This window comes from Acomys minous (assembly GCF_964271855.1).
Source record: "Acomys minous genome assembly, chromosome: 6".
NCBI classification, from domain to species: domain Eukaryota; kingdom Metazoa; phylum Chordata; class Mammalia; order Rodentia; family Muridae; genus Acomys; species Acomys minous.
Window position 1 is genome coordinate 75716821 of NC_140487.1, and position 26632 is coordinate 75743452.

Here is a 26632-nt window from a genome sequence, read left to right on the forward strand (position 1 = left end):
AGGCACTGTCATGTCACAGTGCCCTCATACGTATTCTTTTAAACCAGTAAAAGCCTTTCTTCCTCGACCCTTTCCCCACTCAGGCTAAGCCGCCAAGCTGAACAGCCCAAACACACTGCTTTTTCTCAGCACAGTCCACAGTGGGTCCTTGGGAGCATTTGTGTAAGTGCAGTTGAAAGACCCTCCTCACGGAGTGTCCTTCGTCAGGGAGACCCTCCCCAAGAACCAGCGAAACCAAAAGTCCGGTTGCAAACGCAAGAGGCTTTATTGATTACACGGGTACCCGGGCGACACAGTCTATCGGATGACTGGCGCGCCGAGTGAAGGGGAGGAGACCCTTTTATAGGGTGAGAAGCAGGAAGCGGGGGTTACAGAAGCGAGAAGCATAGTTACAGGGTCTTGATTGGCTAACTTAATGCGGCTAGATTTAGCTCTGGTTAGGGCTTTGGAATCAGGAAATGTTTAGGCTAGCCTATTCACTGACCATACATCCTGTTTTTTCAATAACTTGGCCAGAACCGCTTGTGCAGACCTTGTGAAATGGTGGGTGACCATGAACCTTGTGACGTCTGCGAGCCTTGTGACATGGTGGTATTTTTCCAGTCTGACTGAGCCTTTCAGGTGACCTCCCTTAACCATTGTACAAGCCTTACAAAATAGAATCATTTACAAAATAGCAAGCCTTGACTAAACAACATTTAGAAGTGGGGTCTTTCATTCCCCTCTTTTTCTATGAACTAGAATGGAATCTTTCATTCTATTTCAGTTTCCATTTCCTGCTTCAGGCGATGGTATTGTTGGGTGAGGACCATCGCTTGGATTATGGATAACCTATCTTTCATGAATTGGACCAATCTGTTGAGGATGCAGGGTCCAAATAGGAGAATCAAGAGTATAATAATGATTGGTCCTAGCAGGGAGGAGATTAGGGTGGTAAACCAGGGGGACCCATTAAACCATCTCTCGTACCATGACTGGCCTGACTCAAAGAGACGCTGTCTCTGCTTTAGTCTTTTTCTTAATTTGCTCATACTATCTCTGACTAGCCCAGTATGATCCGCATAGAAACAACATTCCTCTTTCAGAGCTGCACAGAGTCCACCTTCTTGAAGGAACAGAATGTCCAGTCCTCTCCTGTTCTGGAGGACCACCTCAGAGAGTGAGGTTAATGATTTTTCTAGGGCCGATATAGATTCTTCTAATGTCACAAGATCGGTGTGCATGGCCTGCTGGAGCTGTCTGAACTGGTATGTTTCAGCTAGGGCAGTGGCTCCTGTTCTTATTCCTGCAGCTATTCCTCCCACGGTGAGACTGCCTAACAATAAGGCTAGGGTGAGGGAGACAGGTTCTCTGGGATGTCTGGTCATTCCTTTATAATGAGAGTATATATAACTAGGGTGATGGAAGGTAACCCTGGGCCAGACTTCGACCAGAACACAGAAGTCACTGGTTTGGGTAAGCACTGTGGCTGACACATAGGGGGTTAGTCCCGAGTTGCAGGCCCATTGAGTCCCAGTAGGCCCGGTGAGCCAATATTTGCCGGGATAGATCGTGAGGGTTTTGTTGCATAGGGCCTGATGGGAGTGGGGCACTTTTTCTAAGCAGAGCCCTTTTCCCGGAGAGTGCTGCCAAGCGAGCGGCTTTATCGGCCATCCTGTTTTCCTCTGCCTCCAGGGAAGTTCCTTTCTGGTGCCCGGGGCAGTGTATGATGCTGAGTTCACGGGGCAAGTGTAGGGCTTTTAGCAGGGCCAGTATCTCAGTCTTATTTTTAATTTCTTTGCCCTCCGAGGTCAGTAGGCCCCTCCTCCGGTAAATTTTTTCATGGATATGGGCTGTGGCAAAGGCATACCTGCTGTCGGTGTATACGTTGAGGCGTTTACCGCTGGCCAGCTACAGTGCTTTGGTCAGAGCTATCAGCTCGGCACGCTGGGCTGATGTCCCCGGGGGGAGAGGGCTGGACCAAATTACATCCTTGGTGGTTGTTACGGCGGCTCCTGCTCGCCGTTCTCCATTTTCCAGGAAACTGCTGCCGTCCGTAAACCAGGTGCAGTCAGCATTCCGGAGGGGCTGGTCGGTTAGATCAGGGCGGGTCCCGTGAGTCTCAGCCAGTATTCTCCTGCGTATTGAAGTCCCATTTAGGGCGTTTTAAGGGAAAAGCGCTATTAATCTCGTTGAGCAGCTGGGTTGGCCGCCCGTTCTCTCCTGGGACATTTTTCTGTGCCTCTTGAATGACTCGCTGGTATTTCTCGGTGGTCAGGAGCGTCTGCAGGAGTTGCTGGCAGTCGTCCCAGGTAGGCTGGTGAGTCACTAAAATAGACTCGATCAAGGAAGTAAGTCTAGTGGGATCCTTAGAAAAAGGAGGGTTATTATTTTTCCAGTTGTAGAGGTCTGAGGCAGAGAAAGGCCAATATTGAATTTGTCCTCCATTGCCTGCTCGCAAGGGAAAAGCCTGGGAGGTGGCGTCCGGGGTTTGTTCCCGGCGGTTCCCGCAAGCGGCCCGCCACAGGGGAGGAAGTTGCTGCTTGGGATTGGGGAGGTGCCTCCGGAGCGGCGGGAGGTGCAGCACCCGCCGGGGGCTGAGGGCCCTGGTAAGGTGGAGGGAGTGGTTAGGTGGCGAGGAAAGGAAAGGCTTAACCCAAGGGGGTGGGTCGCGGACCAGAGTCTCCCAAGTAATGATGTATGGGACTTGGTCAGGGTGGCCATGAGGGCCTGGGTCCATCACCTTTGCCTTAACCTGTAAAATGAGAGTCAGGTTAAAAGAGCCCTCCGGTGGCCAGTTAACATTGAAGGTTGGCCATTCGGAGGCACAGAACGTTTGCCATCGGTCCTTACGGACCTCCACAGATTGGTTGTGTGCGATGGTCCGGACTTCCCTGAAATGTTTAAGGGTTAAGGTCAGCGGGGTGGTAACTGTCTGGCCCATGTCTGCAGAGAAAGGGAGTGTACACAGAGTGACAAGAAAGATTAACAACAAACCAAAAGAGATAGATCGCGCTGCGCGGTGCCGGCACCAAAATGAAAGTAAACCAATTGGAGACTGCGTTGGGGTTCCGGTTTCCCCGTCTCCCAGACGAGGAGCGTATCCGTTGACCAGGGGCGAAGCCCCAACCAAGCCGAGTCGGATCGTCCTCTCAGATGGGTCCTAAGGACCCCGGATACCCCCATGGGACGTCTCCCAGGGGTGTGGAGGAGAAGTCCGAGTTCGTCAACTCCTTCTAGCCTCCACCAGATACTAATGACCCAATTGAGTCTCAGAGTAGCACAGAGATGGAGGACAACCAGGAGACAAACAAGACACACAATACCCACAATGCCAGCAGCAGAGAACTTACCTCCCGATTTTGGGTCGGTGGTCCCTGGGCGGGGGTCTCTATCCCGGACGAGCCCCCAAATGAAAGACCCTCCTCACGGAGTGTCCTTCGTCAGGGAGACCCTCCCCAAGAACCAGCGAAACCAAAAGTCCGGTTGCAAACGCAAGAGGCTTTATTGATTACACGGGTACCCGGGCGACACAGTCTATCGGATGACTGGCGCGCCGAGTGAAGGGGAGGAGACCCTTTTATAGGGTGAGAAGCAGGAAGCGGGGGTTACAGAAGCGAGAAGCATAGTTACAGGGTCTTGATTGGCTAACTTAATGCGGCTAGATTTAGCTCTGGTTAGGGCTTTGGAATCAGGAAATGTTTAGGCTAGCCTATTCACTGACCATACATCCTGTTTTTTCAATAACTTGGCCAGAACCGCTTGTGCAGACCTTGTGAAATGGTGGGTGACCATGAACCTTGTGACGTCTGCGAGCCTTGTGACATGGTGGTATTTTTCCAGTCTGACTGAGCCTTTCAGGTGACCTCCCTTAACCATTGTACAAGCCTTACAAAATAGAATCATTTACAAAATAGCAAGCCTTGACTAAACAACATTTAGAAGTGGGGTCTTTCACAGTCCGTCATCCATTTTTCCTCCTAGGATGTTCCAACCCTGGAAAGGCTCTGTGGCTCTTGTTAGGACTTGCTGTAATGTTTTGAAAGGCCAGGCATCTGGGAGTTGGGGGGAGGCGGGAGGGAGGTAACAGCAGAGCTGTAGAGAGAATTTTGGACTTTTGGTTTCTTTAAAAACACAGAAATATTGTTAAGGCTATGTTTATGTTTTAGTCCCAGGTGTGGGGATAAGGGGCTGCTTCACAGCAGCTGACTGCGGCTTGCCTCATGCTCGAGCAGAGGTGTGATTTTTGCCAGCCGCAGATGGTTTCTGTGACCATGTGACATTTGGAATTCTGGGGACTTTTCTGAGGACTTCTCTCAGAGCCCCCAAGAGACAGGTGGTTGGTCTTAGTTTGTTAAGTAGTCCTGTGCAAAGAAGAAATTGGGTATCTTGACAGTGAGGATTAAACTTGCCCTAGGGAACTTACTCGCTGTCCCTAGTCAGCAGGAAGTAGTCAAATGCTCACATCGCCCCTTTCCCACCCCTGATTTAGTATTCAGGGATTTCTTTCCTTTCTTCTTCTTCTTCTTCTTCTTCTTCTTCTTTTTTTTTTTTTTTTTTTTTTCTTCTCTCTTATGGTGTTAGGGGGTGGAGAGGGAAAAAGGAAAGGGATGGAGAAGGCTGGGGAAAAGGTGAAAAGAAGTGTGGGTTTCTCACTCTGCAATGGCTTTTTTCCCCTTACATGTAAATATGATTAAAGGCCTTATTTTGGCTTCTGAACTTATGTCTCATTTGACCTAGGGTAATTTTATTTTCTTTCTTTCTTTGTTTTTTTTTTTTTTTTTGGCTTTTGGCTTTTTTGCTTTTTCGAGATAGGGTTTCTCTGTGTAGCCCTGGCTATCCTGGACTCACTTTGCTGGCCTCGAACTCACAGTGATCCACCTGCCTCTGCCTCCCAAGTGCTGGGATTAAAGGCATGCGCCACCGCACCTGGCTGCGTATTTTTTCTTTTTTTTTTTGTTGAGATGGAGTTTCTTGGAACTGTGTAGACCAAGCTGCCCTGGAACTCATAGAGATTCACCTGCTGGCTACACATGGCAGACTTGGGGCTGTGTAACTGTAGATCCATGAAGGATGCAGCCTTCAGCAAGGCAAATGCCAGAGATGGGTGGGGGGCGGGGTTAATGCATCTGGGGATGAGCTAGAGAAATCCACAAACACTCTGGCTAACACCTGTGTTGTCTTTTTCAACAGCTGGGGACACTGACTCAACTACCAGCACAACTACTACTGTCCAAAACCCGACGGCAGCAACCACTATCAGCACGTCGACAAAGCCTACCGTTGGTGGCACCACCACGGCAGCTACACTTTCTTCAGCACAGCCAAACACTACGCAACACAAAGACTCAGTAAACCCAGTCCAATCGCTAACACCTACTCCCACATCTTCTGCCACATCTTCTGCCCCAGGCTCCACGGAAAATCAAAGTGGTGGCGGCCCTACTCCAACTATCAACAGCACCCAGGATGACAAGACTAAAACAGCCCTCCCTAGTACCAGTGTCCCCCCTAGTAGCAGTGGGCAGTCAGTGTCCTCTGGAGGCAACAGCAGTGCCAGTGTTACCAGAACCCCACCATCCACTATGGGGAGTAACCAGCTGTCCAGTAACGCCTCATCCCAGCCTACGGGCCTATCTGTCTCCACAACGCTTCCTCCGACTGCCACAGCAAGCCCTCGCCCGTCTGTGGCTACTCCTTCACAAAGCACGGAGAGCCATCCTGGCGGACAGCATAGCCCTACCACGGTTCCCAGCAGCTCTGCCTCCCCGGCCAGCACTAATATCTCTGTCCCATCAAGCAGACCTACCACACAGAGTAAGCCACTCTTCCGCATTTTTGCTTTTGTCTTCCTTCCTCCTCTTTTCCTCTTTCCTTCTTCCATCTTTCTATTTTGGTTTTTTTTTTTTTTTTTGGTTTTGCGAGACAGTGTTTCTCTGTGGAGCCCTGGCTGTCCTGGAACTGGCTCTGTAGACCAGGCTGGCCTTGAACTTAGAGACTGCCTGCTCCTGCTGGAATTAAATGTGTGCACCGTGATGCCAGGCTGCTTTTGTTTTTCTTAAGACATGAGAAGGGTCTGGGGAGATGGCTCAGTAGGTAAGAGCACTGGTTGCTCCTACAGAGGACTCGGGTTCAATTTTCAGCATCCACGTGGCAGCTAACAACCATCTGTAATCAGCTGACAACCTCAGGCACTGCACACATGTGCTCCATAGATTAAAAATGCAGAGAGAGAGACAGGGGAGGGGGGGCAGACACTAGGCAGTGTATTTGGGTTTTAAACATTCTGCGTGTCTTCTGCCTTCATCAGACCTAGCCATGAATTCTCCTTTTTAGCTGTGACAGAGGCTAACAGTGAACTGATTCAACCAAGCGAGAATCTATGCCCAGCATGATTATGGCAGCAGGATGTTAGAAAACTCTAGAACAGTGCTTCTCAGGCTTGGGTTATAGCACCCCTCCATAAGAAATACACTTTCAGATAAGGAATGGTCAGTGCGCGGCTGGTCAGCAAGCACGTGCTGCCAAGCCTGATGCCCTGAGTTGGATCCCATGGACCGACATAGTGGAAAAGGAGGGCTGGCTCCTGCAAGCTTTTGTTCTTTCTGGACTTGTATGTTGTGCACACTGCTGTTTTCTGTCTTCCTCCCTCCCTCCCTGCCTGCCTTTTCTGAGACTGGCTGGCCTGGAAGGAACTTGCTATGTAGATCAGCCTGGCTTCAAACTCAGAGATCCGCCCGCCTTAGCCTCCCGGATGCTGGGATTAAAGGCGTGCACCAGCACATCCAGACTAATTTCTATTTCCCTTTACTTTTCAAGTACCAGTCTTAACTAGGTACGTAGTGTCAGAATCTATGGCTGCCTCAAGAGCCTTAAAGTCCTGACGAGGTGTTTCTGAGCATGCACCTATGCACTGGGAGACAGGGGCTACACCCTGTAGCAGCCGCACACACCATCCTAAAGGAGCAAGTGCCTTTGAAACACAAAGCATGGCCCCTCCCACAAAGAAGCACCCAGTGAATGTTAGCTGTGGCTAACTCCCCGTGGCTCAGGGAGGTAACCGTAGCATCATTCCTGTGACTTCTGCTAGTTCTTACGTCATCCCGGTCTGACTTATTCTCTGTCATGGCCCAGGACCTCACTTCCCTATTCCTGCCCCTTCTTTTTCTGCACACAGAGGAAGCTGTCCATAGAGACAGCTGACATAGAGAACTACGGAGCCAGAAAAGAGTGTCCTTCCTTGGCAGGTGAAGCTGGTCTCCTCAGCCTTTGCTTTGTCTGTTTCAGCACCACCGGGCACCACTGCAGGGACTCAGGCCACTACCAGCCAGGTGCCAGGAGTCCCTCCACAGACTTTAACCACACCACGACAGCCTACAGAGTCACCCATCATGGCTACCACTGAGCAGCTCACCCACTCCAGCTCTGATTTGACTCCAGGGGCTCCGCACGGCCCCAGCACACCCTCTCCCGTCTGGACATTTGGGCATTACAAGGTAATTCTAGCAAAGATGGACTCCAGGGGGGGGCCTTTACCTTTGACCTACTCAGGCCTCCCCGGCTGGACACTTTGAAGGAAAAGTTGTCCATTTCCCCTCCTCACCCCTCCCAGATGTCTGAAACAGCTGGGCAGCCATGCCTGCAGCTGGCTGTGTGTGCGTCTTCTGTGGCACTTACCCTCACAAAACGGAGAATCAGGGATCAAGCTGACTTTATGCCTAAACCATCTTCTGACCTCTTTCAGCTAAAATGTGATCCTGCTGTAATGCCGGATGAGGAACTCCTCATTTTGAACCTCACGAGAGCCAGCCTTTGTGTGAGTAACACACACCTGAGCCCCGCTTCATCCTTTGTCCCATCTGAGGTCTAGCTGTCTCTAAGTCAGGCAGCGCGCAGGGGACCGCACCCAGAGCATTGCACAGTCCCCTCAGCTTTCACTGCTGCGGGTGGTCTGGTTGCAGGTCTTGTGGCTCTAGATGTATGTGGTGTTGCTAGGTTTTGCTTGGACCTTGTGGTTCTGTCTTACAATTCCAGCTATTTTGGAGGCAAAGGCAGGAATGAAGTCAAAGTCGGCCCTGGCTACATAGTGTATTTGAGGCCATCCCAACAATTTAGTGAGATTTTCTTTTTAAAAGTAACAAGAGTGCTAGAGATAAAGCTTTTGACTGCCATGAGCAAGGCCTTCAGTTTAATCCCCAGTACCTCACAAAAGAGTTGAGGTGCCCTCTGTCCTGAAAGTGGGTGGGCTACACTGTGTGGAGCCACTGAGCTCCTGGGTACAGGTGGTGGCTGGCTTGTTGCTGCCCTCTACTGGCCAGTGCCTATTCTTGCAGCCTCTTCTGGGAGCAAGGAGGACTCAAGAGGGCTTGGTTTCTCCCTAGGTGGGGGCCCTCTGGCTCTGTCTATGGTTTTCTTGAAAAGGTTCTGTTTTGCTGACACTTACTGAGTGAGCTACGAAGCATGCATTTGGCCGCCAGGGGTCTGGAGGAAGCAGTGTTGCTCTGGGATTGAGCTTTGGCAGGAAGGCAGAAATAGCATTGAAACTGCTCCTGAGATGGTTAAATAAAGCCCATAGGCTGTGTACTGTTTGTGGGAGGCATTTCTTCCCTTCTCTAGAAGAGGAAAGCGGAAAGTGCTGCACCTTCTCCCGCAGGTGGCCTGAGGAAGATCCATGTGGGAAGGGTAGGGGTGGCACGTGGGAGACCTAAAAAATGCTGGGGTCACAAGTTCACGTTTTTCATCAGCCCTGAACTGGCAGTACTGAGTAAAAGCCCATAGCTTACACCTCACCATCAGCCCCGGAGCCATGTTTCTGTGTTCTGTAGGCTTCGGTCTGTGTAAGCAACCCTGTGGACCTCCCTAGGATCCCCATACAGTGTGCTTTACTTTCCCGCTCAACCTGTTCCTGGCCACAGCCTTAACCTGTGCATGGGATCAGGGACACTGATTTGAGGGTACTTACTGTCTTGAAGAGCTGTGTGGTCCTTCCCACCTGAGGTCTTTAAAATGGGCACCAGAGGCTGGAGAACGGCAGGGTTAGATCCCTGCATTGCCTCTCTCCCCTGGCAGTGGTGGAGTTCTATACAGTTTTATTCACTCCCAGCAGAGACACCTTAATAATACAGCTACTTGGGGGGTCTTGCAGGGGAGAAAGGGGGGCCTGGGGGAGGTGGTAAGACATGCAGACAGGATGTGTAGGCTGAGGAATGGGGAAAAGAACTTGGAACAAGGTAGAGAGAGAGGGAGGATAGGGGCTAGCCAGGAGAAAAAAACAAACAAAGCTCGATTCCTGGCAATCTAGGAATAGCACCAGTGAAGTGAGGAAAAGATTGGGGGGCAGGGGGTGGGGTGGCCGTACAAGCCTAAGCTGTTGTCACAAACCTCAGAGATCTGTGTCCTCTGTACGGTAGGAACGAAGTCCTCCGGATGAAAAGCTTGTGGAGCTGCTGTGCCATTCAGTCAAAGCGTCCTTCAAGCCAGCTCAAGACCAGTGCACTGTAGAGATGGCGCCTGTTCTAGGGCGTCAGGCAGTAGCAGTGAAAAGAGTCATTATTGAGAGTGAGTCAACGGCGAGGGGACCCTAGCCTGTGCGGGCAGGAGGCGTGCCACTGAAGGGTGGTTGCGGGGTGGTGCCAGGAACTATCCCAGGAGGCCCCGGGCGACTGGGATAGAGGACATCCTCCTTTTGGGTATCCCTCTACCTGTGTGATATCACTCTGGGCTGGACCCTGGAGGCAGCGCTTTCTCTCTTTCTTCCACAGCGAAGCTTCCTCCTAAGACTGTGTTTGAGCTGCTGAAGGACAAATGGGATGACCTGAGAGAGGTAAGTAGCTGCACTGTCCTAAGTCCAGTGTCCTCTGGTGTAGAAGGTCCTTTGGACCACATAAGCATCTGGGAGAGAGGCATATACGACAAAGCAGGTAGGGGACACAGACCCACGCAGAGGGCTCACAGTGGACGGGTGGAGGGGTGGAGATATGAGGTCCGGACTGCTTTCTGCCACTCACGTTCCCTCTTTTGGCTAGGCGGGAGTCAGTGACATGATGCTGGGGAAGGAAGGACCACCAGAAGCCAATGAGGACCGCTTCAGCCTGCCGCTCATCATCACCATTGTCTGCATGGCATCCTTCCTGCTCCTCGTTGCTGCCCTCTATGGCTGCTGTCACCAGCGTGTCTCCCAGAGGAAGGACCAGGTAGACACTTTCCTACTCTAGCTAGCCCAGTCACCCAGTGAATTCACTCAATCCCTCCACATAGTGAGTGGATCTGGACCCTTCTTTCCTTTCCTTTTTTTTTTTTTTTTTTAAAGACAGGGGTTCTCTATGTAGCCTTGGCTGTCTCAGACTCACTTTGTAGACCAGGCTGGCCTCAAACTCACCTGCCTTTGCCTCCCCCAGTGCTGGGATTAAAGGCGTGCATCACCACGCCTGGCTCTGGACCCTTCTAATAGGCTCTTGTCCTCACTATTAATCTAGATTGCCTTCTAACACTGGAGACTCAATGTGGTGGTAAGAACAGAAACACAGGGTTTAAGCCCTGGCTCTGTCCATGTCTAGGTGTCAATCATAAGTCTGCAGCATTGTCATCTGAAGAGTGGGGAGGGTACCTAACAGAGCTCTTCTGGAGATTTAGGGACATATATGGCCTTAGGCAAGTGCCCCTCTAACCAAGACTTCTTTCACTTGACCTACTAGAACCATCGTCTTTTCTGGTGTGGTGGTGTACATCTGCAATCGCAGCACTTGGGGAGCTGAGGCAGGAGGATCACAAGTTTGAGCATGACCCTGTCTCATAAACCTCTCATGTTTACAGTGCCGTTCTGCTGTGGTGTGAACCCTAGCTGCAAATTACTGAGAGCGCTAGGAAACTTCCAACACCCAGTGAGTGACCTTATACACTGAACAAGGCGTGAGTGGCCATGCGTATCCATGACCAAATCTCAGAGTACAAACTGTTGCGCCAGGCTGCTGCCGCCCACAGCGTGGAAGGCTGCAAGAACTGCCATGTTCACTTGCCCATTGGGAAAGTCCCATCAGCTAGCTGGTCTGAAGGAGCTTTCCTTTTCTTTTTCTTTGGTCCTGTTTATTATTTACTATGGAGCGAGGCACAGGACCTCTGAAAGGTTTTAATGGGGAGGGATGGAGGAGAGAGAAAAACAACTTAAGGACAAAAAGCCCTAAAATCTCTCTCCACTGATGTCAAAGACTGCCACTAAAATGAAAGGTAGAGAGCAGTTGATAATTTTAGGATATGGACAAGTATTCACGAGATGGTCAGGCCAGCAGCCAGTTGGCCGCAAGAAGCATCTGTGTGTCCCCACAAATGAGCCAACTTGAGGTTCCTGGGGTGAGTGGGGAAATATAGTTGACAGTAAAGCTCACAGCTCTCCAAAATTGCCTTCTTCTTGGGGTCATTGTCCCCACTCTAGCAACGACTCACAGAGGAGCTGCAGACAGTGGAGAATGGTTACCATGACAACCCAACCTTGGAAGTGATGGAGACTCCTTCTGAGATGCAGGAAAAGAAGGTGGTGAGCCTAAACGGGGAGCTGGGGGACAGTTGGATCGTCCCTCTGGACAACCTGACCAAGGATGACCTAGATGAGGAGGAAGACACACACCTCTGATCATCAGTCGGCTAGCTACCCTAACAGCACTGCGGAGCTCCAGACCACCCAAAGTGCCATTTGGACAGAGGGGAAAACTTCCCACTGGAGGACAGAAAGACTGGGGAGGGAGAGTGGACTCCCAGGGCTGCCTCCTCCCAATCCCCTCAGGGCCTTAATCTTCCCTTTTCAAGTTCAATGAAGTCACGTTCTGTCCAGTTTCCTCGTGTGCAATACCCACTTGTGCCTGAGCCACCGGAAGGCAAGAGGAAGATGGAGAAAGCCATGTAAGGGGGCTTTGGAGCTCCTCTAGTCGCGGACCCTCTCATCTCATAAGTAGATGACCGAGGCCTTAAGAGGTCAGGTGACTTGCACAGGGTCACACAGCTATTTGGTGACAAAGATTGTTTCCCCCCCAGTGTGGTGCTTAACTGCACCATGCCACACTACTGTGTTCATTTGTACCCACTCCCCAAGGCACAAGACACTTGCAGGTGGGTGGGCTGCAAAGAAAAACAAGCCCCTATGGCCCCAAAACAGGTCCCCCACACATTCCATCTCCTATAATATAGCCTCTGCTAAAACTTGTATCCCACCTGCCATGGGTCAGTCTCTAGTCCCAGTTTCCCAGGGCATGACTTTGAACCCTTTGTTCTAGATTTTTATTTCCTTGCCTTTCTTTGCTTAGTGGGATTGGGACCTGACTCACACAGGCCTCACCGTCCAATGGAGGCTGCCTCAGGTGGGTGGGCAGGCGGAGAGGGAGGGAGTGCGTGCCCAGCTGGCTTCCTCATGGCAGCGGATTCTGTACTAGCACTGGCCTGTCACCCAAGCACGCCTAGAATATACTCCCCAAAGTGTCCTCTGCCCTTCTGCTTCCACAAGGAACAAGTCTGCAGTAGCTACCGAAAGCAAGATGTTCCCTTTTGGTTGTTCACTGCTCCACGGAGGGGGTGACTCCTCAAAACCCAGTGTCACAGAGCAATTGTCTAGGGACAGACATGGCCTGGGGTCCTGACTGGGCAAATGTGTCTCAGCAGGCAATGGATCTGACCTACCAAGCAGGGTGCTCAGGGAATTGAGACTAGTTGTGTTGTGTGTGTATGTGTATTTAGTTCAGCTCCCCACTGCCAAAGGCCAGCGCTCAGCGCCTGGAGACTGTAGCTAGTTTCACTCGCTGGCACCCTCCTTTGCCATGGAGAAACGCCAGAACATGCAGTTTTCAGGTGCCTCTGCCCACTCTCCTGGCATGGAGCCAGGCTTTTGTTCCCTTTGTTCTTGGTGGCATTCCAGCTGTCTCCCATTTCTGGTGGCCTCTCAGGGAAACAGACCAGGCCTAGTACCTAGCACAGGATTTCTGCAGACTTAACAGTATCACATGGCCATGTACAAGCTGCTGAGGGCTGGGCATAGTGAGGCTTCATCTGGTTTTCTTAGAAAGGGGTCGGGGGGATCCTGTGTGGAGCTTTGGACTTGACCCGTGATCTGTCTTGTTCTTGGCCTAAAGTCCCATGACCAACTGTCTGCTCAAGTAGCTTGTTTTAAAAGGGGAGCTAGGGGGAGGGCAGGTGTCCTCTGCTTGATTCCGCCTTTACAATTGCCGCCCTGTGAGATACTCTAGGGAGAAAAGGCTGCCAGAAATCAAGGAAGGCTCCCAGTGAGTTTCGCAGCTTGAAAGATGCTAACAAGAGCCCACACAAGCCCCTTAGCCTGCTTCTCAGATTTGCAGGGAGGGTGAAAGCAATGCCATCTGGAAGGAAAATTAGTTCTGTTTGCCTCCGCATTAGGTTCTGTCCACCCAGTGGGTTAATTCTGTCATGGCCTGTGTGAGAGGCTAAATAGGATTTCTTTTCCTTTGCTACTTCAGAGTCACAGTCAATGGGGAAAGGCCATTTGACAGACAGCAAGTGCTATTTCTGCAAACTGGTCACATACTGCAACCCCACAACCTCTCAGATACAACTGCAAGAGTAGACAAAGGCTATTGTTTCTGGGCTGGGGAACAGCCATGGCTCTGCCCAGGGTAGCCCATGGAAGCTCTCTCTGCCCAAGCTGGTCCAGGGTTCCTTCTTGTGCACCCAAATTGTGTTGCCCTTTAGGACAGCTTGAGAATCCGGAACCGGGCCTCAGCTTGTGGCTACTGCCAGGACATCTACTCAACAGACACACTGCTAGCATCTATAGGGACCAGCTTTCCGGGCTTTTACTGGGTTTCTAGAGCTGCCTGTTAATTCAGAATCTCAGGCTGAGAAAAGGAAGAGGAAGGGGACCTTAAAACCAGCTGTACCAAAGAGAAATCAGAGCTCTTTATTTCAGTGGCAAGTGGTTTTCTCCAGCTGCAAACCCCAAGGGCCTGATGACTGAGGCTGAACAAATGCAGCAGCGCTTGTGCTGCCGTGGGAGCAGGGAGAGAAGCAGCTGAGCACAGGGCACAGAGCAGTCTGCATGGCAGAGTAAGACCCAGGCTCAGTCTACGTTCCTCCATGGAGAAAGTCAGTAGGCATTTTGAGCTTTATTTTTATTTTTAATTTTTTGTGTGCCCTCTCTTCCCCCTTGGACAATACACTAGTGAAACTTTGAAGAATAAGTTGAAGTTGGCAAGATATATGCGTATTTTTCACTATGTAAATACAAGAGCCACACGTTTACCCTGTACTACTAATCAGGCAGCAAACTTTGGGGAAACATTTGGTAGCCATGAGAGATAGCTAAGTTTTTTTTTCTCTCTCTCTCTTTCTCTCTGAACAAGAATGTAAATGTCTATTTAGTAGAAGTGAGTTTTTAAAAGTGAGAAACCTAACAAAGGCTGGTAACAAAAGTATTTGCATTGTAACTAGGGCAATTTAAAATGTTACCTTTGCTCCTCTCCAGCCAAGTCTCAATCCTACTGCAGCCTGGGCAGGAGTTCAGAATGTGCTTAACAGGCTGTGATGGTCACAGGGGATAAGTATGGAGCTCAACTTCCTACAGGAAAACACATCTGAAGCCACAGAGTGAGTGAATGGGTCAGAGTCAACCCGGTGACAGACAAGCTTCAAACACTCATCCCAGACTGTCCACCCTGTGCTGTGTGTTTCTCAAGAACAGGGAATTAAGGATTGCAACTCACAGGTACAAGGCCGACACAGGACACCACCTTCCTCACCATTACCCTAGCCATGCTGGGGAGGGCACAAGGGACACACACAGCCACGTGCTGGACTCTGGAATCATTTGGGTCCAAAGTGTAAATAAACATTTGGGGGTGTGTGTTACGTTTCCCCTCCCTGTCAGGAAATAATTTTGAAAGCTCACCTAGGAACAACGGGCAGTGAGCAAGAATGGAAGAGAATACCATACATCAAGGCAGAGAGCAGGAGCAGCCGGGCAGTGGGGCTCACTGCCAGTCACCTGCTGCTTCCCTCAGGTCTGCTGAAAAGCCAGGGGTCACTGACTTCTTATGGGGCCTTCTTCATGTTAGCAAATGTCAACTAGCTTGCCTAGGAGACTGGGGAGCACGTGTTAGTGGACAGGGGTCTTAAGTACACTGGAATTTTTTGAGAGACTATAGTTAACTATTGCATTTTCTTATAAAGTATATTTTGGAAAGTTGTACACTGTCAATTAAAATGCTTTTCTGTAAGCTGGCTGAGGCCCTAGTGTTTTTGCTCTGCCTTGAATTCTTTACCCATGCACCTGAAGCCATCAGCTGCTTGAGTCATTTGAGTAGCATCCTCTGCTACGTCCCCCCAGCAGAAGGGGAAAAGCAGGGAGCTGCTGGAAGAAAGGAGCGGACAACTCCAGGGCTAGAACTTGAGGGGACCTCATCCCCACGTCGCGCTGATCTATAGGTGTGTGGCCACCCTCTGACTCCCCTCTACTGCCTGGGTGCAACATAAGTGACCACCACTAAAGAAAGGTGCCATGCCTGTCGGGTATGAAACTGGTCAAGAAATAAAAACAAGTACACTAGACACCAACTCAGGTCTGGCCATAGAAGGTTGCTACAAAAGGCTTTGTGCCCGTCTTCTCACAGCGAAGGAAACGGCTGATGGACATGAAGACACTGGCTCTTTGCATCTCTTGGCAGCACTGCCAGCAGCTACGTGTTCTCAGGGCAGGGGAACCCCAATTCCCAGCTTGAAGGAGGGAGGGAAAGGAATACTGTACAGGTCTGGCCCGTCTGCGTCTGCCTCAGCAGTCCATGGTGAGCTGCAGACTTCCCCTCCTCAGTGTGGATGGTTTTCTCCATTCCCCCACCATGCTTGTTCGAACAGCAAACTTCATTTCTAGATCACATCCACAGCTACTATGATTTTTCCCCCCCTAATCTTTTGTGACACTCAGAAGGGTGGGCCAGAGTTAGGGCCAGGGTATTTTGAGGTTAACCTTGTGAGCATGCCAAGGATACAGAAAAGACCCAAATGCCAGGAACTCCCACAGGACCGTGGCCCTGCTCAGGCAGTGTTCTAAGAGTGACTCACGGTTTATCAGGGCCCACAAACTAGCTCTAAGGCTCCATTCTCTTCCTGAGTAGGTCACTGGCCTGGCTCCTGGCCCTGACAGTCTAGAGGTCCTCTCAGTTGCCCAGTTCCCCATTCCATAAGCTCCCTCTCAAACCACCTCTCTTCTGTACTCAAAGTGAAAAAAGAAAGGCAGGACTGGCTACTCTAATGGACACTTAGGACAAATACTAAGGTTTGCTTTTTTATTTATTTATTTATTTATTTATTTATTTATTTATATTTTTTAATGGATTTTCTAGACAGGGTTTCTCTGTAGTCTTGGCTGTCCTGGACTCACTTTTGTAGACCAGGCTTGCCTCGAACTCACAGTGATACACCTGCTTCTGCCTCCTGAGTGCTGGGATTAAAGGTGCACCACCATGCCCGGCTCGAGTGAGCATTTTTAAAAAATATATTTTATTGATTTATTCATATTACATCTCAATAGTTATCCCACCCCTTGTATCCTCCCATTCTTCCCTCCCTCCCATTTTCCCCTTATTCCCCTGCCCTATGACTGTGACTGAGGGGCACCTTCTTCCCCTGTATATGCTCATAGGGTATCAAGTCTCTTCTTGGTAGCCTGCTATCCTTTCTGAGTGCCACCAGGCAGGCATCCCCATCCAGGGGACATGGCCATCTATGGGCATCAGAGTTCGTGTGAAAGTCAGTCTCCACTCTCTACTCAACTGTGTTTACTGCACATATTGTTCTTGGCTGGTGCCATAGTTTGAGCAGTACCCCTGAGCCCAGATCCGCCTGTCACAATGTAGGTTTCTAGGACCCTCTGGATCCTTCTATTTCCCCATTCTCCCATGCTTCTCTCACCTAGAGTCCCAATAGGATGTCCTCCCCTCTGTCGCACTTTCCTGGTAAGTGAAGACATTCATGGGACATGTCCCTTGGGCTAGTGTCCAGATATAAGTGAGTATATACCATTTGAGTCTGCTTCTGGGTGAGTTCACTCATAATGATCATTTCTAGTTCAATCCATTTGTCCACAAATTTCGGGAATTCCTTGTTTTTGATAGCTGAGTAGTATTCCATAGTGTAAATGTACCAGTTTCTTTATCCATTCTTCTAATGAGGGACACTTAGGCTGGGTGAGCATTTTTTAAATCGCACTTTTAAAAAAGATTTATTATTATGTATACAGTATTGTGCCTGCATGTACACCAGAAGAGGGCGTCAGATCACATTATAGATGGGTGTGAGCCACCATGTAGTTGGTTGCTGGGAATTGAACTCAGGACCTCTGGAAGCGCAATCAGTGCTCTTAATCTCTGAGGCATCTCTCCAGCCCCTTAAACAGCATTTATTTTTCAGCACTGAATATTTATTTATTCTTTTAACACATTTTTATTGAATAATAAAATAATTCATATTACATCTCATTTTCTATCCCATCCCATGCATCCTCCCATTCCTCCCTCCCTCCCACTTTCACCCCAATCCCCCTTCCCTATGACTGTGACTGATGGGGACCTCCTCCCCCTTAAACAGCATTTTTTAAACACCATGGCATTTCCTTTTAATAAAACCAACAGGAGCTTCACAAATACAATCTGCTGCTATATTCCCTTGCAGAGTTGAGACTGGTCAATACATTGTATGTACAGTGTTTACACTGCCAAACATCTCTTGGATTTTGCCAATCATCCATGTTTTGACTTGTATTTCTGAATCTACTTTTGAGGTCTGGTCCTTAAGGATGTTCCTCTGCAGCAAAAGCAGAGACCTAGGCTTCTCCAAACCTGAAGCACCTCTGGCTCCTCTCCCTTTACTTTTCCTACAATTTTGTTTCAGTCTAGTTTTCCTTGTACCCAGGAAACAAGTTCAAACTCACAAAAAAGTTAAAACTGCTGATTGCCAACAGCAGATTACTTTTTCCCCATGAAACATTTTGCCAGTGATTTCAAAAATGGAAATTTCCCCAGAAACTCTTTGAGCGTGAGCAGTACTTGACACCTGAGCACTACCTCAGAGGAAAGCTCCCAAGGCCTCTGTAGCTGTTACTGTCCGTCTCTGAAAGCCCGAGGGAAAACCAAAAACTTTTAAGACAGGGTTTCATGTAGCTCAGGTTGGCCTCAAAATTGCTATATAGCTGAGGCTGACCTTGAACTCCTTATCTTCCTGTGAGCCTCCTTTATATGTACTAGGATTACAGACATGAGCAGTTAGGGAGTGGGAATCAAATCTAAAATCTCCTGCATGCTAAGCAAACATTATGACTATTGTCCCCATAAATGTAATTACTAAATTTCAAAGTAATTTGGCATACACATGTGTTCATATATAACTTTTTATTAAGAAAATGAACAAAATACATTCTTTCTCCATATGTACATTACATACAACGTAATTCTACAATTGCAGTTGTTCAGTAGAGATCCCTCATTTATTCACAAAGTAGTGATTACGTGTACCAAACCTGGGGCCAGAAATTTACTTTTACCACAAAGAAATCCTAAGAAGTCCACAAGGATTGAATAAAAGATGTAACAGACAGGATCATGTAAGCCTGGGGTTGGGGATGATAGCAGAAATCACCGGAGCCCACACCAGCCTAAATACAGCATTGGTGCTGGAAGAGGAGAGCAGCCTACACCCACGGTCTCCCAGCTATCTCATGACACTGCTAGGGATGCTCCAGCACTGCCACAGAGGAGCAGCAGAGAGCTGAGCCCAGGAAGTGACTGCTCCTCCACACATTGAGAGGAAGGCTCTAAGTGGAAAACTGAAGTTCTGGCTCCTTGCTGGAGTTTATACATTGTTTTTTTAGGCATTTGTTTAGCATGATAAGGAGCTCTCATCCATGGAAATGGACTCCTCATATTCTGTTTATATTGTATTTCTTTTGCTTTGCTTTTGCCTTTTTTAGTGTGAATTTCATTAGGCCATATAGATGTTCATCACCAACAGCATGCTGCTTATGGGGTATGACTATGTTCCATATGCCTCTGATGATGACTAAAGGCCATGATAATTCAGCCTTAGGGATAAAATTTCCAATAACCTGAACTAGCAACAGTCCACGGCTGCTGGGGAGTTATCTTTCCCCAAAGCTCATCACTACAGATACAGAAAGAGACTACTTTGCAAACTATGGCAAGAGAATGCTTGAGAAACATACACAGGGGTGAGCCAGACAGTTGTGTCCTGGTCCTACCTGCAAACCTGTAGCAGAAGACAAAAAGGTATTAACATTTGCTTAAGGGCCTTTCTTGGTTTTGACTACTCTGATAAGGAAAAATAAGAAAAATAAGGTAAAAAAGAAAAGGCAGGCAGGCAGGCTAGCCAGGCGTGGTGGTGCACGCCTTTCATCCCAGCACTTGGGAAGCAGAAGCAGGAACCTGAGTTCCAGGCCAGCCTGGTCTACTTCATTCCAAGACAGCCAGAGCTACACAGTGAGACCCTCCTTCAAAAACACAAAGCAGGGTGGCATGGGGAAGAAGTGGTTTTATCAGTCAGTAAAGAAGAGCCTTCCTTTTACTTAGTTATTTCTAGTTTTCTGTAATAGGCATAGCTCTTAACTACAAAATCAATAATTGTTATTAAAATTCACAAAGGCAACTAACCCCCCCCCCCCCAGCTTGCACATACGCTGCTGTCAGTGTGTGGAGGCTGGAGTGCAGCATGAGGCAGGCCTGAGGGTAAGCCTGTGCCCACTGGCAAGCTCTTCTTCCTTAGTTTCCACCCAAACTTTGGCTCTGAAGCTCTGAAGCTCTTTATCAGATGGCATCTTAATGTCTGGTCACTAAGTCCTTCTAACTCACAGAAGCAAAACCACTGACTTTAAAACTAACAAGAAAAAAGTCTTCGGTTTCTTTGTCCTCTTCTGAGGCTAAAGACTCAGCCACACATAACTTTTAGAGTGGTGGTAAGGGGGGAAAACATTTTTCAATTCAAAAAGAGAAAGTGTATATTCTGACCCACAATCAAAATCTGCTCAAAGAAAAGAACACATTGTTTTACAACCTCTGGAACTAAGCAGGCTAGATATAAAGGATAACTAATCCCACGCAGTCTAACTGATTTAAGGCAGACCGCCTTTACGAACACAAGTGTGGCTGCATCTGTGCCCAGGCTCCATGAAGGCAAGGGAACCACACTGTTCACCAGTGACCTCTGGAAGCACATCAAACGCAGCTCTTTTCTCTGATAAACAAAAAAAAATCATTTATATGGGACTTGAGCTTCTCGAGTGCCCCACTGCTTTTCTGTGAGTCTTCCACTCTCGTGTACTTGCTGCATGTGTTTCCTCACTCCAATTAAAAAAAAAAAATCCCCCCATAGAAACTTACTTACACATCATCTCATATTTTGGAGTTTGACATTTACTACCAAGTGATGACTGACAGTTGCTTTTCTGTATGTTCACACAGGCATAGCTGACATGTATATGCAAAATTAAGCCAATACTTTGCAAAGGTACAAGTGTTCTGATTTCAGAAATGGGCACATTAGAAAAATTAAAAGCTGCACACAGCTGTTTCTAGTAGCCCCGGCATCCCAAGAAGGGAAACGCAGCAATGCATTGCAATATGCTCAACAGTTACTTGCAAATACAGGCAGACATGGCTTGGATGATTTCTAATCTTTAGCTGTAACTCAATCTGAAAAGCTTTGCCAGCTGTTAAGGGAGCTGGAATGTATTCTAGGTTCTCCCTCCAATTTAATCCATCACTTTACAGATGTGTAGAACACCTAAAAGCGAGATGTTAGCAGATGCCTGTAACACTGAAGACAAATAAATAGGAACTGCAAGGATTGTATAGGAGTAATTCATCTTAAGGCATAAAAATGGTTAGTTCAGTTAGGTATGGAATTGAAGTACACAATGACTACTTTCTTCCTATTTTAGGGGCTTAGTAAATGAATACCAACCTAGTAACATGAGCTAAGCTGTAGAACTTTCTTGAGACTTGCTAACAAGGGAGAGAGAGATGAAGTTCTCCAGAGGCTCTCTGAGCAACCCTTACTTGCACTTGCACACAGTGGCATGCTGCATATGGAGCACACTGTATTTATTTTTGCCAACAAGTTGGCATCCACTAAGCAGTAAGTGAACCTGAAGACTCATGAAGTCTACGGGCTGATGTTCTGTATGGCGGCCAGATCAAGTGTCAAAACCCTTGGCTGGGCTTGCAGCTGGCATGCACGATGGTCCAGGGCTACGCTGCAGCAAGAGCTCAGAAATGATGATTAAACAAGCGCTTTGGGAGGCTCCAAATTTCACATTGAAATGCTTCATTTAATATATTTTCCCTGTAGGTTTATCAAGAAACTGGCCACATGTAGGAAACTACTTACTTAGTTATAGAATTTAAAGATTACAGTGGGCTTTGTTTTAAGGTCTGTTGTTGATTCCATAGCTGTCAGATGACATCCACACACAGTTCTGTTTCCAAGCAATGCTGGCAGAGTTTGTGGACACGATTTACAAACAGCTTACAAGTACAAGAGAAATTAGAACCGTCCTTTGCTTTCTGTGTTGTGAACTGGATTTCAATTTAAGTTCTGTGGCTTTTGAAAAAGACAGTACCAGGAATTTTCCAGAAGGTATTTCTCCCTGAGAACTAGAAAATCTAACATACTGTACAGTCTAAGGACTCCCTAGGTTAAAGGCTACAGATGTTACTGTCTGATGATTTCATCACTAGCTTTATGACTGCAAATGCAATTTAGTTTGGAGTTGGATCTAAGTTCATTTTCTTAGGGTTTTTTTTAAAAAGTTCATTTCCTTATTCATGTATTTTGTATGTGTGCGCGTATGGCGCTCAGAGCACAAATGTGGGAAGCAGTTCTCTCTCCACTTACATCACGTGTGCCCTGCAGAAGGAACTCAGGCCGTCAGCTTTGTTGACAAGCCTCTTCACTGCTGAGCCATCTCAACTACCCTAGATTCATATTCCTGATGGAAAGAGACATTTATATCGCTTTATTATTTTTATTTATGAAAATAAGGAATATCAATTATTTAGTGGCAATCAAAGCCATTTCTAATATTCAAACTATATCATAAATTACCCAAGGGTCTCACTGTGTAGACAGGTTGGCCTTGAACTCACACTGATACACTCTTGCTTCTGCCTCCCAAATGCTGGGATTAATAACAGCACAAATTTACACTTCAACAAATCAATGTTACTGATGAATGCAGAAACAGAAGAAAGCTAACTATTCATGCTACTCAGCTGTACTAGTCAGCTCCATGTGATTTCAACAGAACAAAGTTGGCTAAAATTACAATAAAAGGAAAGGGTGACAGCAGCAGCTGTATAGGGCGGTGGCAACTGGTCTCCGTGCACTAGCCTTCTTGAACAATCTGTACTCTGCCAATAGTTCTATGACAACAATTTCTAGTTGCTAGAAGCTAAAGCAGGCATCTCAATTAAAGCTGCCACAGCTACGGTCACTGTCCCCAAATGAAAATGGCACACACATTTTATAGCAATGTCATTACATCTTTACCAATATACATTTTATAATCTCATTACTCTCTTATCATAAACAGAAGCATATATGATTTACAATGATCTGACTTTAAAAAAAAGCAATACAATAGTTCTAAACAATGCCATAGAAAATCTAGTAAGTAATGAATAAAGTTAAATTAGCCAAGGAAAATAAATAGAAACATAATTCACAGTAACTGGTAAGAAGAATGAATTTAAGGTTAAAAATTCATCTAAAAATAAAATCTGAGATAGCATTTATTAAGAAAGCAAGCGCATTTGGTGATAAAATCAATAACCCTACTCCATAAACAAGCAAAGTATCCATGTCTTCAGCTGTACTAGTCAGCTACATGTAATTTCAACAACATGGAAATTCTGACCTTCAACTGACACACCTATATATAGAAGATATATATATATATATATATATATATATATATATATATATATATATATATATATATATACCTGACATATACAGTATACTAGAAGCTTTGGATAGCCAAGTCATTTCAACATTAAGACAAATTAGAGAGATTAAACCCATAGTTAAAAAAAAAACCCACATATAAAAATTAGTATTATTTGCCTAATACAGAAAAAATTGCATGAAAGAGTCCAACGGCTTAACCTGTAAATACTATCATATTCAGACTCTATGACACACCCGCAGCAACTATAGAATTTTTTTTCTTGTAGAGCCTGCACATCCTACACCACAGACTAGCTAAAACACGGTGAAAATTCAGGTATGACTTTCTGCAGAGGGATGAGATTGTAGTTGAACAAGGATTTTTAAGAAATCAAGTGTCGGGAAGGGCATTTTAAAAGAGCTTTGTGACTTTGTCTCAAGTGCACACAATCATGACTTCCACCCAAGAAGTCACTTCAAACCGGAATTCCCAACTGTCACACTAAAGGTTTCACACTTGTTTTACTCAGGAAATAAAAGATTCACAATTTTCCAACACAAGAAAACAATTACAAGGTAACTTCTTTATATAATTACCATGAAATTTACTGTAATTCAGAGAATAGCAATCAGGAACATTCTTTTTTTTTTTTTTTTTTTAAAGGTTTTCCAACACAGGGTTTCTCTGTGTAACAGTCCTGGCTGTCCTGGACTCCCTGTTTTAGTCCAGGCTGGCCTCAAACTCACAGTGATCCACCTGCCTCTGCCTCCTGAGTGCTGGGATTAAAGGCGTGCACCACCACACCTGGCCTAGGAACATTCTTTTAAGTGCTTTTTGACGTATTAAGCAACAATCTTCATCTCTCACTAAACGGTTAAGTTCCTCAGCTAGCTTTTATGTGTACAGATTTTAAGTCTATTTTGTCTCATGAAACTGTTACTGTCTCTTTCTATATAACATTTTTAAGGCAGATGTGGAGTGTGCCAGTGGAATGGCAAGCTGACAACTTTACACAGAGAATACATATTTCACTCAATATAGTTTTTAAAAATAAACAAAGCACCGGGCCCTAAATCTGACATGCCTTACTACAACAAACCACTGGCTTAACTTTGCAATGTTTTCCATCAGCTGTTACTCCTTGGACACAGAAAGGCAAGTTTTAGTGGAAACGGGAACCATGTCAAACAAGGCGACACTGACAGAGCTTCACATTATCTGTGGCTTTAACGCAGGCGCTGGAATCCAACTCTACATTATTTTGTAAAAACATAACTCTAAACCAAACAAACTGGCCAAGTTAAGGCCTCATGTGACTTCAAAAATGAAATGCAAATGCATTTGTGAAGTGACTTGCAATTCAAATTCTTACAGAATGTAAGGTGAAAACAGCTGCAGGACGTTCAGCTTCTCTGACTGAAAGCCATCCATCTCTTCAGCTGGACAGAGTGGGATGGAGGCGAGGCTGGAGCTCGGGAGTAACCCACCGACAGCTCCCCAGCAACTGATGTGTCTACAGCTAAGTGTTTAAATTGGGACTAAGTTAGAATATGAAAGAAATTTTAAGTAGCAAAGCACACAGATTTGGTTCCTTAAATACTAACTTTTATTGTTTAAATTATAATATTCTGCTGTTATTCTTTACTAAATAAATATCTATACAAGCTCTCTAACAGGGTTCTGCTGTGGAATACTGTGAGCAACATGTCGATCTTGGTCCAGGATGCACAAACCCCAGGCATTCTGCAGTTATCCCTGGCAGTGTCCCACCTTGTCCCAAGGCACAGACTCCAACTTGACCTAGCCCATCATGTCCGTTACCCCTCAGGGAAGAATCTCACTCAAGCTACTCTAAGTATTTGCCTATGATCAACCATGGAAACATGATACTGAAAAATGAAAAATTCCAAACTAAACAAAAGTGAGTGAAGATGGAATTACAGTAGGGATTATAAAAATAGAGAAAAGTAATTAAGAGGAAAAAAAAAGAAAACCCCAAGGTCAAGAAATGAATTTCACCCAAGTAATAGAGTCTGAGGAACTGACAGGACAAAGCCTAGGGGGACAGGGCGTGGACACACAAAGGCTGCAGGCAGCAGAAGTCCGTTTGGTTGTATTGTCAAGGTGGCAGAGTCTGCAGTGCTAAGCCGCAGTTTCCCGTTAGTTTTCTTGTTAACCACTGACTTGCACCTGTCTTCCCGAAATGGGATCCACCAGGGTACACTATTAGTGATACAGTTTCTGTTCTTGGCTGTTACTCAGGAGAATCACATTAGGAAACTGCAAAGTCTTTTAAGAGAATGGGTTTACTCACATGTACAGTTAAGTGATTACTCTGTGTTTATACAACGTGGCACCTGCTAAGCTATATGGCATACTTTTTACAAGATACAAGTTTATTAAGTCACTACTGATTGCTCTGGGATGCTTGTAAAGCTAGAAAACCACCACTGCTCCTACAAGTGGCAAAAACATATTCCTATTCATCCTCAAAAGTAAAACCATGAAGACAGAGTGAAAAAAAATATATATCAAAGTCTTATTCCTTTACTTGACACATTTTGAAAGCACAGGTCATTTTCATAGTCACTCACTCGTAACAGCTGGCATTTGGGTATTATAGACTCTGCTTTCAGCATGGTGGCTTAGGAGCTGCATATGGCACACTGCTGCGCACATGTGAACACTAACTAGCCAAATGTGGGGTTCTCATGCTACATCCCACAACAGCTAATAGGAAGGTACGCTCCTCTGTTCCTGTATGTACAAAAATGGAACAACTAAAAGGGCAATTTGCTATACTTTCCTGCCTGATGAAAAACTCGTGGTATTATATTTTTTTCTTTTTGTCCATTTAAAAAAGCCTGGCCCACATGCTTATTAAAATGCCTGTCAGTTGTACGTCAAAGGACAACCAAAAACTATTACTCTTCAAAACAGCAGGGAAATACATCAGAAAAACATGAAAGCACAACTCTACAAACTAGTTTCCCAGGTAAAACTATGACAGAGAGAGAACTCAGAGAATGAAAGCGTGGATTCTGCATGACTCTCCCTACAAAGATGTCAATGAGAGCAGCGGTCAGCACAGACCCTGTCCTGATGGTCATCTGTGGAAAGCCTCTTCATGTTTCAGGATGATAGCCGTGGGTTCAGGTTTCTGTGATCTGAAGCCAATGGCTGCTGTAATATTTACTACAAAATACCAATACAGAAATATTAATTTTTGATCAGGTGTCTGGGCCAATCTTGAGTCTCACTTTTTAGTGGCAAAAAGTATAAATTCAAGCCCTCTAACCTTTCTCTGTTTAATATAATACAAGAAAAGTCAACAGTGACACATGTCACATTAACACACACCACCTGTGCCACAGAGCGAAAGGTCAACAGTCACACATGTCACATTAACACACACCAACTGTGCCACAGAGCCTCACACCTGTTAAGAATGAGGAAGTAAACCAGTGACCCCATGTACAACAGTTGTGATGAAAGGAAAAAGGAAAGGGAGAGAGAGGGGAAAAGGAAATAAATGCCAAACAACTCAACAGCAAAACCACAAATCCCTACAGCACTGAGTCTACCAGTGCTATTTTCCTAACTAAAAATAAACTATAAAAAGCTGGAGAGGAAAATAAAAAAGCCTAATTTTCATTAATACTATTAAAAGCTAAAGAAAAATATACATAA

General features: G+C 46.6%; 1 protein-coding gene across 2 annotated transcripts in view; it reads left to right on the plus strand.

The window, feature by feature from the left end:
• Positions 1–15206, plus strand: part of PODXL (podocalyxin like) — a 44768-nt gene extending 29562 nt beyond the window's left edge. For both annotated transcript variants that reach the window (XM_084786179.1, XM_084786178.1), the window contains 7 exons: positions 5173–5796; positions 7267–7475; positions 7724–7795; positions 9390–9537; positions 9741–9802; positions 10005–10172; positions 11408–15206. In XM_084786179.1, coding sequence (XP_084642305.1) covers positions 5173–5796; positions 7267–7475; positions 7724–7795; positions 9390–9537; positions 9741–9802; positions 10005–10172; positions 11408–11605 — 1481 coding nt within the window. In that variant the 3' untranslated portion in view covers positions 11606–15206. The remainder of the gene's footprint in view (positions 1–5172; positions 5797–7266; positions 7476–7723; positions 7796–9389; positions 9538–9740; positions 9803–10004; positions 10173–11407) is intronic.
• Positions 15207–26632: the final 11426 nt, after the last annotated feature.